At 45.1% G+C, this 13,977-nt stretch overlaps 1 protein-coding gene across 14 annotated transcripts in view; it reads right to left on the reverse strand.

The window, feature by feature from the left end:
* Positions 1–13,977, reverse strand: part of faf (ubiquitin carboxyl-terminal hydrolase-like faf) — an 819,194-nt gene that overhangs the window by 200,179 nt on the left and 605,038 nt on the right. For all 14 annotated transcript variants that reach the window (XM_075682882.1, XM_075682878.1, XM_075682872.1 and 11 more), the window contains one exon: positions 5,475–5,617. In XM_075682882.1, the coding sequence (XP_075538997.1) occupies positions 5,475–5,617 (143 nt within the window). The remainder of the gene's footprint in view (positions 1–5,474; positions 5,618–13,977) is intronic.

Raw genomic sequence — 13,977 nt, forward strand, 5'->3', positions numbered from 1 at the left:
CCGCCAAGGAGCAGCGTAGTGACCCTCATCACCTGCGATGCATTCGACGGCTATGAGGGTATTGCCGAGGCAAATATCCCACTGCTGCTCAAAAGACACATCTGCATCGCGCGGGGCCTTGTTCGAATACAGCATAAGTGCTCGCAAGTTTTGTTGACAAACTTCAGCCATGAGTATCAGCAGGTCCCTCAAGGTACAGCTGTGGCATTCCTGAATGACATTGCTGATTTCTCCAACATCGGCATGTTACAAGTGACTTCACCGGATGCAACAACTCACGCCAGCCTGAATACCCGCGTCCACATTAATGCTGACTTAGCAGATGTACAGAAGGATCAGCTGCTGGGCCTACTGACAGAATTCTCCGGCTGTTTTTCCACGGAATCCAAAGCCCAGTGCACTTCCGTTATGCAATACCGGATCGTTACAGAGGAGTCGGCGCGGCCTCTTCATCAGCATCCGTATCGTGGGTCACCTATGGAGCGGGAGGCGATTAAGCGTCAAGTTCAAGAAATGCTAAACGATGACGTTCTCCAGCCGTCGACAAGTCCGTGGGCCCCCATCGCCTGTTGTACAAGTAAAAAAGAAAGACAACAGACTCCGCTTCTGCGTTGACTACAGACAGCTTAACCAAGTCGCCAAACGCGACGTTTATCCCCTGCCATGGACCGATGACGCTTTGGAACGTCTGCGTCATGCTCAGTTCTTTACTTCGTTAGACCTAAAATCAGGCAACTGGCAAATCGAAGTGGACGAGCGTGACCGTGAAAAAACCGCCTTTGTGACTCCCGATGGGCTGTATGAATTTAAAGTGCTGCCTTTTGGTCTCTGTTCCGCTCCTGCTACGTTCCAACGAATTATGGACACTGTACTCGTTGGACTAAAGTGGCAGATGTGTCTAGTGTACCTAGACGACGTTGTTGTGTTTTCCAGCACATTCGATGAACATCTCGCCCGGCTATGAAGTGTCCTTACCACAATACGCAAGGCCAACCTCACCATCAAGCCTAAAAATGTTACTTTGGCTTCCAGGAACTCAAGTTTCTAGGCCACGTGGTCAGCTCCCAAGGAGTACGACCAGACCCAGAAAACCTCGCTGCCGTTGCCAAGTTTCCTCGTCCTAAAGACAAAAAGGCTGTTCAGCGGTTCCTGGGCCTCTGCACTTACTACCGTCGTTTCGTTGAAGGCTTCTCAGGGACTGCCGAACCGCTCACGAGACTGATGCGACAAGATGTGCCCTCTGCGTGGACGGAAGACCAAGAGCAGGCCTTCACCGAATTGCGTAAACGCCTTCAATCCGCTACAGTGCTGGCGCATTTTGATGACACCGCGGCAACTGAAATACACACCGACGCCAGCAACGTAGGACTCGGGGCCATTCTGGTTCAAGGGCAATATGGCGCAGAACGTGTAATTGCGAACGCGGGTCGTAGTCTGACAAAAGCAGAAGCTAATTATTCAACGATCGAAAAAGAATGCTTAGCAGTCGTGTGGGCCATCAGCAAGTTCCGACCCTACTTATACGGACGGCCATTTCGAGCGATCAGCGATCACCACTCGCTCTGCTGGCTTGCCAATCTATGAGACCCGTCAGGTTGCCTCGCTCGTTGGAGGCTCCACCTCCAGGAATACGACATAACTGTTGTCTACAGATCCGGCCTAAGCATAGCGACGCTGACTGCTTGTCACGTTCTCCTATTCCCTTGACATCCTCCGATTTGGAGCTAGATTTGCCGTTTCTTGGTGTCGTTGACGTGGTGTGCATGGCTGACTATCAACGTGCAGACTCTGAGCTGCTTCCAATCATCCGATATCTTGAGGGAGCTGACGTTGTTGTCCCACGCCCACTTTCATGAGGATTGACGTCGTACTGTCTGCGAAGCGATGTCCTGTACACGAGAAATTTCGAGAACAGCCAGGAAACGTTCCTTCTCGTCGTTCCGACGGCACTGCGCGAGGAAGTTTTACAGGCATGTCACGGTGATCCCTGTACCGGCCACTTAGGCTTCGCGAGGACATTAGCGCGCATACGGCAAAAATACTATTGGCCACACTTATTTTCGTCGGTTCAGCGCTATGTGTGAACGTACCGTGACTGTCAGAGGCGTAAAGTTCCACCCGTCAAGCCTGCCGGCCTCCTTCAGCCTTTGGATCTGCCTCTGGCGCCGTTCCAGCAAGTGGGAATGGACCTTCTTGGGCCGTTCCCCACGTTATTCTTGCAAAATAAGTGGATAATCGTGGCAACTGACTATTTAACTCGCTATGCGGAGACGAAAGCTGTGCCACGGGGAACTGCTGCTGAATTCGCCAGCTTCTTCATCCACAACATCGTGCTTCGCCACGGTGCACCTGTGTACTCCCTACTGACCGTGGTGCAGCGTTTACAGCGGAGTTATTGCAACAAGTTGTCACACTGACGCACACCGACCACCGAAAGACCACAGCTTATCATCCCCAAACTAACGGCTTAACAGAGCGCCTAAACAGAACATTAGCCGACATGCTCTCCATGTACATTGATGTGGAACACAAAACATGGGATGAAATTTTGCCATACGTCACGTTTGCTTACAATACCGCCGTGCAGGGGACCACCGAGTTTACACCATTCGAGCTTGTTTACGGACGCCGTGTTACAACCCCCTTAGACGCCATGCTCCCGGTAGACCACGGAACCACAAGGAATGACACCGCCGAAGATTTCACCGAGAAAGCTGAGGAAGCTTGCCAGCTTGCTCGGAGTATGAAGTTGTACGCTGCCTCAGTGATGTGAACTATAAGGTGGTGCCTCAAAGCTCTGATCCTGGTTCGAACCGACGCCGTCCCCGTGCTGAAGTTGTCCACGTAGTATGGATGAAGCTGTACTACGCACGCGAGGGATAAGCAACCCTCACAAACCGCTTCAGCATTGTTTACATTCCTGTATGTTTTTTTTCTGTCTTTTTATGTTGGCACTCTTACCCATAGTGCGCACCCGCTGCCCTTGAAGCGACCGGGCCGGCCGCTTTTGAGAGGGGACCAATGACGTGAAATAAGTTTGCACGTGATGGCACGGGACCCTTAAGGCGAGAACGATGAAGTTCGTGGTTGCGCGGGCGCTCTCCGAGGACCAGCCATCGCTAAAGGCAGACGTTTTTTTGCCAATCTGACGGTGGTAAACTGTTTTAGTTGTAATAGCTGGGTGACAATATTGCTCATGGAAGGTTCTAGTGGAATCACTGGTGCCCATGGTTTCCAGAAACTACCACACTATTTGTGTCGCACAAGCAATCTGATAATACAAGGTTTGGCGAGGACATACACAACAGATAGAATGAACGATAACATTTGTGGAAGTTCCAAATCATGCAGGCCCATCTTGCACTGAGTGATAACATTTAACAGTTGCTAGTTGGTGAACAGCGGTCACCGGAGAAACATAAACACGTACACATGTGAATATTTTACAGAAATACTATCCAATTTTAGCAAGCAATGAGCACCTTAGAAAAGTGTTCCTGGATGTACCTAGAGTCGCATATCGCTGCAACAGAAACATTAAGGGTGTGTTAGCACTGGAAAAAGTAAAGCCTCAGTGAGAAAATAAATGCACTGTGCGAAATTCAACACAAGGGTGTAGTGAGGGACACGGACAAGCGCTACACCCTTCTACTACTCCTACTACGTCCTACTATGTCCTTGTGTTGAATTTCACACAGTACATTTATTTCCTCACAATATGAACCAACTTGCCCAACGACAAGTCTTATTAACGCCTCAGTGCACTATTAAAATAGCAGCCTGTGCTTCTACGAATTATAAGACCTGCAAACACCTTCAAAAAAGCTATCATCATCATCATAATTTATTATTCCCTTAAGGGCCCCATGTGGGTTATTACATAAGCGAGAGACAAAACAATAATACAAACATCGAAGGAATAGTAGTGTACAAAGCAAAAAAAGGCAACAACTGAAAAGACATTAAAAAGAACAGGTTTTTGCATAATTAGTTGCAAATATGAGTGGTTCGTAACTCTCTAAATTTCGAAGGGTTTCGCTCTACAACAATGGATTCCAGGAGCGAGTTCCATTGTTCTATTGCAGAGGGAAGGAAGGATTTGTTGAAAGTGTTTGTAGAACCATGAAGGCGTTGGATACATAAAGAATTGAATAGATGATGGGATGAGCGAATGGATGGAAATAAAAGTAAGGAACGAAGGTCAGGGAGGTTATAGTACAATTTATGGAATAGGCAGAGTTGCGAAATTATGCGTCTTGATGCTAAAGGGGGTAGACCAATAGATATCTTCAAGTTAGTAACGCTGATAGTGTTGTCATAATTCGAATAATGGCTAATTAGTTCTGCGGGAGCCCGCAAGATGGAGGAATGTTTATTACATAAAAGTTAGAAGAACTGCAAGCGACTATATGCATGAAATCCAATACAGCCTGCACTAGTTCAAACATTATCTACATGTTGGAGTGTTCACTGTGCCGCAAAAAATATATTGGCGAAACCACAGAGCCAATTAATGTTAGACTATACGGGCACCGCGCGGACATGGCCAAGAAACTTCCTTAAGCAGTGGCACAGCTCTTTTATCTGTGAGGAAACAATTTTGATGAAATTAAACTTTATATGCTACAGTCAAATTTCTGGTCTCCATGAGATAGAAAATATAGACAGTCATATCTCATTCACAAGCTTAATAGTACACCCGAAACAACAGGTATAAATGTTTCAAAGGGAGCCCTTGAATGCATTCGCAATACTACTGACACAAATATACCCAATAGACCTTAATTTTTCAGGTTAGTTTATTTTTTGGGGGGGACGTATGTGTATGGATGCTCTTGCAGTTTTGATTTGTACACTTCACCGAATCAGAGACCCCTAATACTTTTTCCATTGTAGCTATTCAAAGACTCTGACCAAACACAGTTTGCTGCCAGGGACTCTTCTGCTCTCCCCACCTCTTTCGAATTCCAGAGAGATTTGTTGACTAGCTCCTGCTTTCTTAGAAAACCAAACACACCAGATTGGCTGCACCTACCTACATTGGTAAATTCTTTCCTAGTACTGTTTATCTCCACTCCTCTATAGAAACCAAGACAGTACCCCCCCCCCCCCTTTTCCATTGTTCAACGTTACTCGCATAACTCCAAACTTACCTTTGTCCCTCCTCCTCCTGTAATTTCCGATCTGTCTATTACGTTACAACTTCCCTGTCTACCCTTCCCCTCACCCTCTAAGTGTGGGGAAGAGTGCACCATGTGCACATTAAAATGTTGCTAAGGAAAGCAGTTGCTGCCCTGACATAAACAAGTCCCCTTGTCGAAATGTTGGCTGAAAGGGATGTTCCTTTTTCGACCACTACTCATCATTTCAAGTTTCCATCTTCTTCTAAACATGTCTTGTTGACAACCTGAAGTAAAGTTTAGTTCTGAAACAAAAACACCACTTAACAAGTTTAAATGCACAAGTTCACTGACCTGTGTGGGCAGTGCAGCAGCAGGTCGAGCACAAAGCGTGACCAGTCGGGGTCCACCAGCAGCTGTGACAGGGCCGAGGGCTGCAGGCTCAGTGCCAGTGTCAGTGTTTCCAGGGCCTCCTGGCACAGCTCTTCATCGGCCGCCTGGACCACAGCCACTTTTTTAAATTACATTTCACAATAAAAATGCCTTCCTATTAAGGTATTATTGTAATACCTTAATACCTTAATATTATTACCCCTCCCCCTGCATTCTTTAAATGTTGACTCCCACAAGCTTTTTGGCCACCATTGACATGCAGTGCTCATGACTTTGTCAATGTGCTATGTTGACCCCGACGAAGCACTCCGTTTCTAACAAAAGATCACTACTGGGACTATGATGATGACCTGCTTAAAACTCGGTCTTTAATTATGTTTGTTTCTGGCGGGTCAATGGGGGCACATGATAAGCAGTTGGCATCAGAGTGCTTCCGTCCAGATTTGTGGAAGACGGTTATGTCAAATTCCTGGAGTCTCAAACTCCATCGTGCGAGGCGTCCTGAATGGTTCTTTAAATTTGCCAGCCAACACAAGGCGTGGTCGTCACTTACGACATTAAAAAGCCTGCCATAAAGGTAAGGGTAGAATTTCACGGTAGCTTAAATGATGGCAAGGCATTCCTTTTTTGTCATAGAATAATTGGCTTCCACTTTCAACAGCAACCGACTAGCATAAGCAATGACCCATTCAAATCAGTCTTTCGTTTAGACTAGGACGGGGCCAAGGCCTAGGCTACTTGCGATGGCATGGATTTCGGTGTTGGCGTCTTCATCGAAATGGACTAGTACTGATGGTGACTGCAGGTGTCAATTAAGCTCTTCAAATGCAGCATTTCCCACTTAAAATGTGCGTCTGATTTCGTGAGAAAGGTTAATGGCTCCGCGACATGCAAAAAGTTTTGACGAAGCACCTGTAATAGGCACACAAGCTAAGAAATTTGTGCCCTTCTTTCTTGACGGTGGGCTATGGAATGTTAGCGATGGCAGATGTCTTCTATGGATCAGGGTGGACTCCAGATTTGCTGATGACATGGTCTAGGAAGAGAAGTTCTTCATAAGCAAAACGGCAGTTTTCGAGCTTCAGAGTGAATCCAGATAACTTGACTGCCCCTACAACTGTCTGAAGCCACCTGAGGTGATCTTTGAAATTCGTGGCAAAGACTACAATGTCATCCAATTAGACAAGACAAGTCTGCCACTTCTGTCCTGCCAAGACTGTGTCCATCACGCTCTGAAAACTTGCAGGCGTAATGCAAAGCCCAAATGGCATCACTTTGAACTTGAAGAGGCCATCTGGCATGATAAACGCAGTTTTCTCTCGATCGTTTTCGTTGACTTCAATTTGCTGATAATACATCTTGAGGTCCATCAACAAAAAGTACTTAGCATTGCAGAGTCGGTCTAATGCGTCGTCTATCCGTGGAAGGGGGGTATACGTCTTTCTTGGTGATTTTGTTCAAGTGACAATAATCGACCAGAAGTGCAGACTTCCATCCTTTTTCTTCACTAAGACCACAGGAGATGCCCACCGGCTTTTCAATGGCTGGATGATGTCATCACAAAAGCAAGTTGCACTCAAAGCACAACATAGCGGCAAATACAGACGGCGATCGCGAAATCTGATCTGTGAGTCGAGCACACCAGTTTTTATACATGAGTCATCGAATGTTCCCGAGTAATCGCTGGTGCCCGCGTGCCTTCCAGAAAGTACTACAGGAATCGCGTCGTGCATGCAATCAGATTACACAAAGTTCAGTGACAAAAAACAGCGTACAGAATCATCGATAACATTAGAGAAACTTCCTATATATGCGGACACATTACACACTGAGTGATAGATACCAGTTGTTAGACAGTGAAAAGCAGTCAGCTGAGAAAGATAAACAAGTGCACCTGTCAATACAGTCAAACCTGTATAGTTGAACTTGTAGCAAAAAACTTGGTTAAATCACAAAATTCGTTAATTCGAGGTATTGGAGTTTGTAGAAACTTTTAAGGCATTAAAAAGAACTTCACGAATTTACAAACCATTCCTGGTGGATAGTATCTTGTTAGTTAAGCACTTAGAAACAAATTGCAGGAAGGCCGGGCTATAATAGCACGGTTATGAGAGCCAGCGTGTGCGATGCAGATCACGCTGAGAGCAGTGCATCGATGGGGCTCATGGCGTCTGAGATTTGCATAAGTTGCACTGCATGGCGGCAAAGATCTTGGGCGCCATAGCTACTAACTGCGCTTAGTGTCTGCAGTGGGTGCCTACAAATGAAAACAAAAGTGTAACAAAATATGTACAGTCAAATCTCATTACTACGAACATCACATTAACGAATTTCTCAAATTTACGAATATTAAAAAAAATTCCCACCAGATTGCCTATATCTTAAATGTAAAAATATTTCAGAACTATAGCGCATATTTCAGAATAACACACATGATTTATTTTCCCCTTCATACCCGAGGAACATCAGTATTACGAATTTGGCTAAAAGTAACAGCGCCACAACTCTCGCATGAAACAGAAACCGCGAGTGCATTAGCTATCATCATCACCATGCCGCAGTAGCTATCATCATCACCATGTCGAATGCCAACTGATTCATCACAAACTTCACCACAAACTTCACGACAAAGGTTTGGCAATGTTCACGCGAGATCCAACGATGAATGCAGCTAGCGACGATGCCATGAAGAAGTGAAAACAGTTTTCACTGCAGGACAAATTGGATATATTGCAGGAAATCGATGCAGGGAAAAAACAAATCGATGTGTGCAGACAGTGTGGCGTTGCTCCATCGCCTTTCGCGACCATTTCGAAAGACAGAGACAAGATTGTCAAGCTTCACCGGGAAGCGCAACTCGCTCCTAAGAGGAAACGGCTGCGACTGGGAAATTTTCAAAACGTGGACCAAGCTGCTCTCACGTGGTTCAATGATGCCAGACTGCAAAGCATTCCCATGTCTGGCCTAATGCTCCAAGAAAAAACCTGCAAATTTGTCGATGCACTTGAAATAACTGGGTTTGACGCCAGTGCGGGTTGGCTTTTTTGTTTCTGCCAAAGGAACGGAATAACTTGGCAGGTAGTCTTGGGTGAGGAAAAGGCTACTGAAAGAGAAGGCACGGATTCCTGGTGCAATGATCATTTTCTGGAGGTGCCTGAATCATACTCTGAAGACAATATTTTAATGTGGATGAGACCGCATGTTTTTATCAGCTCCTGCCAGGTCAGACAATGGACTTCAAAGGGCAGCAGTGCAAAGGAGGGAAGAAGTCGCAGCTTCGCATGACAGTCCTGCTCTGCTGCAATGCAACAGGCATGAAGAAAATTAAACCATTCGTCATTGGCAAGTACACGAGGACTCGCTGCATTAAAAGCGCCATGTAATTACTGTAAGACTACTGTGCCAACAAACGAGACTGGATGACCAAAAACCTCTTTTTCGAGTGGCTTATCAGACTCGATGACCAAATGAGGAGGGATGACCGAAGAATTCCATTGGCTGTCGACAACTGCTCTGTTCACATTGTGAATGTTCGCTTGACGCACGTTCGCTTGGAGTTTCTACTTCTGAACAACACGTCCTTGCTGCAACCCCTAGAACAGGGCATTATAAAGAGTATGAAAGCAGAATTTCATAAGCGCATTGTGCAGGTGGTTGGTTATCAACCTCTGTGTAAAGCAGCCGACTGCAATATATATTCGTCAGGCAGCGGCACTGCTCACAGGAGCTTGGTGGAACTTGAGTGTCCATCATTAGAAACTGCTGGTGAAAAGCAGGGCTTATCAAAGTGCCTGCGCAGCTTGAAGATGACCTGGAAGTGACCGACAACAACCCAGGAGACCTGTGGACCGAGGTTGCGGAACTGCTGCCCGCCGTCTCTTCCTTTGACGACTACGTGGAGAGCAGCAGAGCAACACTAACGGCAGCAGACCTAACAAGCGAAAAGATTGTTAACTGCGTTCGCGACGTCTTTAGTGACAATGACGACCCGAAAGAAGGTGACTGTGGGTCACTGAACACAGAAGATGAGATCGTGTCGGACGTTAATGTTTTAAATTATGGGTTTTTATTAGGGGCATGGAACCGGCATGGCAGAAGCGGTGCCGCTCACATTTTTCTTGCTGCTTTTGAAGGCACATGGCATCTCAGCCTTTGAAGCAATCTTTTGGCGACGCCGTTTCATGTACGTCAACTACGAGTTCACCCGTTTGGTCTGGGATGTGCGTTGATGGATCAGCGAATGGAACTTCGTCTGCTGCTCACGACGACGAACGGCAAGCACAGCTACTGACTTCGGCCGATGTACCGTGCCGATCAAGGAACACTAGTGCAGTGATCGCCTTATCGTCATCCTGCAAATACTGGGATTTGTCAGTTACCCAGAGGGACGTGGAACCAGCATGGTACCGCTCATGTTTTTCTTGCTGCTTTTGCAGGTTAGTAATTGGAACTTGCATTGCTTTCGCACGCATTTTGTTTTGCCGGTTTCACCCCAAATGTTATTTGCTTGCCTGAAAACAACTCACTCGCAAGTGAAAGATTCTTCGCGCCATCGCTTTCAATTGTTGCGTCGTATTTCCTTTTATCTGTTGCTGCTACGTTTAAGTGGCGATGTTGAGCTTAACCCTGGCCCGACCACAGCCGAAACTCTGCAGAGGCTCCTCGATGGTCAAGATAGCATTAAGGCCAAGTTATATGCAATTGAACTAACCCAAGTTGAAAGTATACGCGCCATGAATGATCTCAGCACCTGCATAGTGTCTATAGAATCCAGAATATCTTGTGTTGACCAAATTAACTGCACAGTTAAGGAATGTAAGAAATAATGTGAAGAACATCAGCGGATGCTGGGTTTAGTTAAGGCGAAGGTAGACCATCTGGAGAACGAGAGGAGGCGTTGTAATTTGCTTTTTTTTGTGTAGAGGATACAAAACCCGAGTCAAGTGAGGACTCTGGAGAATGTGTAATTGACATGTGTAAATCAAAATTAGGTATCCAATCAGTGAAAATGGCAAATGCTCACAGGCTGGGTAAATTCAAGACTGGTAGCAATCGTCCATTAATAGCGATTTTCGTTTCGTACATTGAAAAGCAAAAGGTTTTAAAAAGTGCTTCTAAATTAAAAGGAAGCAATGTCAGTATTTCAGAGGACTTTTCTCAGGATGTATATAAAAAGAGAAAACGTCTATTGCAGTTCGCGAAATTGCAAGAACAAAGTGGCAAAAAGATTATAAATGGTCAGAAGTACTTGTTTGATGATGATACAAATGAGGTGGTACCAGTAGTAAAAGACAAAACCGATACTACAAAGGGAGTAGAACCGGTCGGGTGATGGTGTCGGCCTAATGCAATGCTTATTTCCTTTCTTGTAATTACCTGCCGAAGCATTAAGAACAAGGTTGATGAATTTGCATCTCTAGTTGACATGGTGAAGCCGTCTATTATTCTCGGTAAGGAATCATGTTTAGCAAATGAAGTTGCTGATGGTGAAGTATTCTCAGATCGCTTTATGAATGAATGAATGTGTGGTTTTTATTGGCGCAAGGACCAGGTATGGCCAAAGGGCGCCATGCAAGTGTTAGTGATTTCGCAGTGGAATGATAGGTTCTATGAAGTTGATGTGACATGGCTGTAAAGGGGCCTAAAATATAGTCACTGTAAAGTGCGTAAAATGTGCGTGTAATAAAATTATGGTGATGACAAATGATGTGTACTATGAGCATTAAGGTGCATTGCAAAATAATGATAGGATATAAAAAATGCGTAAGTTTCTAAAATTCACTAGAGCACCATGGCCTCGTTAGAGCCCTTGAGACACAAGGGCCTGGAGGCATGTGCTATGTAAAACAACTATCACAGCGGCACCCTCTGGAAAGAGGATGCGCTACGAATTTGTTGGGCTCATAACATGTAGGACAACCTCATTTAAAAAATCGAGGACTACTTTGGTGTTGAAAAATGGTTCCTTACCAAGAAACATAGCTGGGTGAAGAGGCATGCAATAACGAAATGCAAGAGGAAAATGTTTGTTTCTTTCAGATTTGGCTTTGCGACACTCCAAGAGGACGTGGAGGTCGGTCATCCTCTCACCACATCGACCACAGGTTGGCGGTTCATTTCCAGTAAGCAGAAAACTGTGTGTACCAAATGTGTGTGCTATTCTGAGGCGGCAGAATAGGACATCTGTTCGCCGTGATTTTGTTGGGGAGGGCCAAAAACCTAACTGTGGCTTTATAACATGCAGTTTATTGTTTATTTCTGCGTTCCACATGCGTTGCCAGTGTTGTCGCAGTTTCTTACGCAAGAAAGGCTTCAGATCTGTGACAGGGACCGCAGCTGTAGGAAAAGTGTTTAGTGATGTGAGTGATGTGGCCATTTTATCAGCCAGTACATTACCCTAAATACCTCTATGGCCAGGTACCCAGCATATTACTACGTGTCTATGTGATACATAAATATTGCATAAGAGCGAGTAAAGTTCAATGAAAACAGGATTTGTATGCTTTTGTAAGGAAATGAACGCTTTTACAAGACTTAACAAGTCTGTAAATACTATTGCTCTGTCGAGTTTTAAATTATTTATATGTTTTACTGCAGACAGTACTGCATAAGGTTCTGCAGTGAAGATAGTTGTTAAATAATTCAACACGTCAGATTCAGAAAATGAGGGACCAACTGCTGCAAAAGATATGCCAGAATGTGATTTTGACGCGTCTGTGTAGAATTCGCTGCAGGAGTACTTCGATTGAAGTTCCCGGAAATCCATAGCAATTTCAACCTCAGGAGCGTGCTTTGTGACCTCTACAAAGGATATGTCAGTCTATCAACTGCCACTCCCAGGGTGGTAATAGCTTAGCTGGAGGCATTAGGCGATGTTCGAGAACTGGGACATCCATTTCCGCGCTAAGTTCTCTTGCACGCAGTGAGAAAGGAAGTCTCATAGAGGGTCTATTGCGAAAAAGTGTTTCACACGTCACGTAATTAGCAGTTGTGAAACACGGATGTTCCTTATTTGAATGAACTTTAAGAAAGTAGTTAAAGCTGATGTACGTTCTCTCAAAATGGAGTGACCACTGATCTGACTCGGCATATAGACTTTCAACAGGGCTTGTCCTAAATGCGCCAGTGGCCAGGCGGATACCGGGATGGTGAACGGGGTCTAACATCTTTAGCGCACTCGGGGCGGCAGAGTGACAAGTCACGGCACCGTAGTCAAGTCGCGATCAAACTAGGCTCCGGTAAATATTCAATAGACACTGTCTGTCGCTACCCCACGTTGTCTGGGATAGGATTTTAAGTCAATTCATTGTTTTTAGACATTTTGCTTTAAGACATTTTATATGTGAGATGAAATTAAGCCTTGAGTCAAGTATTACACCTAGGAATTTGTGTTCATTGTTCACAGGTATTTGTTGTCCTCCCATTTCTATGCAAGGATCTGGGACCAGACCTCTGTTTCTTGTGAAGAGGAAAAAAGAACTTTTGTGGGGGTTGATTTTAAATCCACTTTGGTCTGCCCACTTGGACACCTTGTTTAAGCCCTGCTGTACGTGTCTTTCACACACTGTAAGGTTGCAGGATTTGAAACCTATCTGTATATCATCTACGTAGACGGAATAAAAAATGGCCGGTGGCAGTGAAGGACGAAATGTATTCATTTTAACGATAAAGAGAGTGCAACTGAGTACTCCTCCCTGGGGTACACCTGTTTCTTGTATAAAAGGTCGCAACAGTATGTTGCCGATTTTCACGCGGAAGATACGATTCGACAAATAGCTTTCAATTATGTTCAGCATATTTCCATGGATGCCCATTTCTGACAGGTTTCGCAAGATCCCGTAATGCCATGCCGTGTCATACGCTTTTTCCATGTCAAGGAATATTTCCATGTCAAGGAATATAGATAGGAAATACTGTCTATGAATAAATGCATTGCGGATATTTCCTTCAATGCGCACCAGATTATCGGTTGTCGACCGCCCATCTCTGAAGCCACACTGATAAGGATCGAGCATATTGTTGAGCTCAAGGAAATGTATAAGTCTGCGATTTATAATTTTTTCAAAAATCTTACACATACAATTTGTTAAAGCTATCGGACGATAACTTGTTGCCAAGGGAGGGTCTTTTCCCTGCTTTAGAACAGGAACCACAATCGCTTCTTTCTATGTGGATGGGAGGTATCACGAAGCCCAAATAGTGTAGAATAGTGTAAGAAGTGTAACTTGTGCGTCAGTATGTAGGTTTCTGATCATGTCATACTTGACTCTGTCAGGTCGTGGTACAGTGCTTTTGCATGTGTTCAAGGTAGCTCTCAACTCGGCCATACCGAAAGGCCGGTTATACGGTTCATTTTGTCTGCATTTTCGTGTGAATGGCTTTCGTTCCTCTATTTCTCTATGTTTAAGGAAGGATTGGGAATAGTGGATTGAGCTCGACACACGCTCAAAGTGCTCCCCTAGGG

Source organism: Dermacentor variabilis, chromosome 2 (assembly GCF_050947875.1).
Source record: "Dermacentor variabilis isolate Ectoservices chromosome 2, ASM5094787v1, whole genome shotgun sequence".
In the NCBI taxonomy this organism is placed as follows: domain Eukaryota; kingdom Metazoa; phylum Arthropoda; class Arachnida; order Ixodida; family Ixodidae; genus Dermacentor; species Dermacentor variabilis.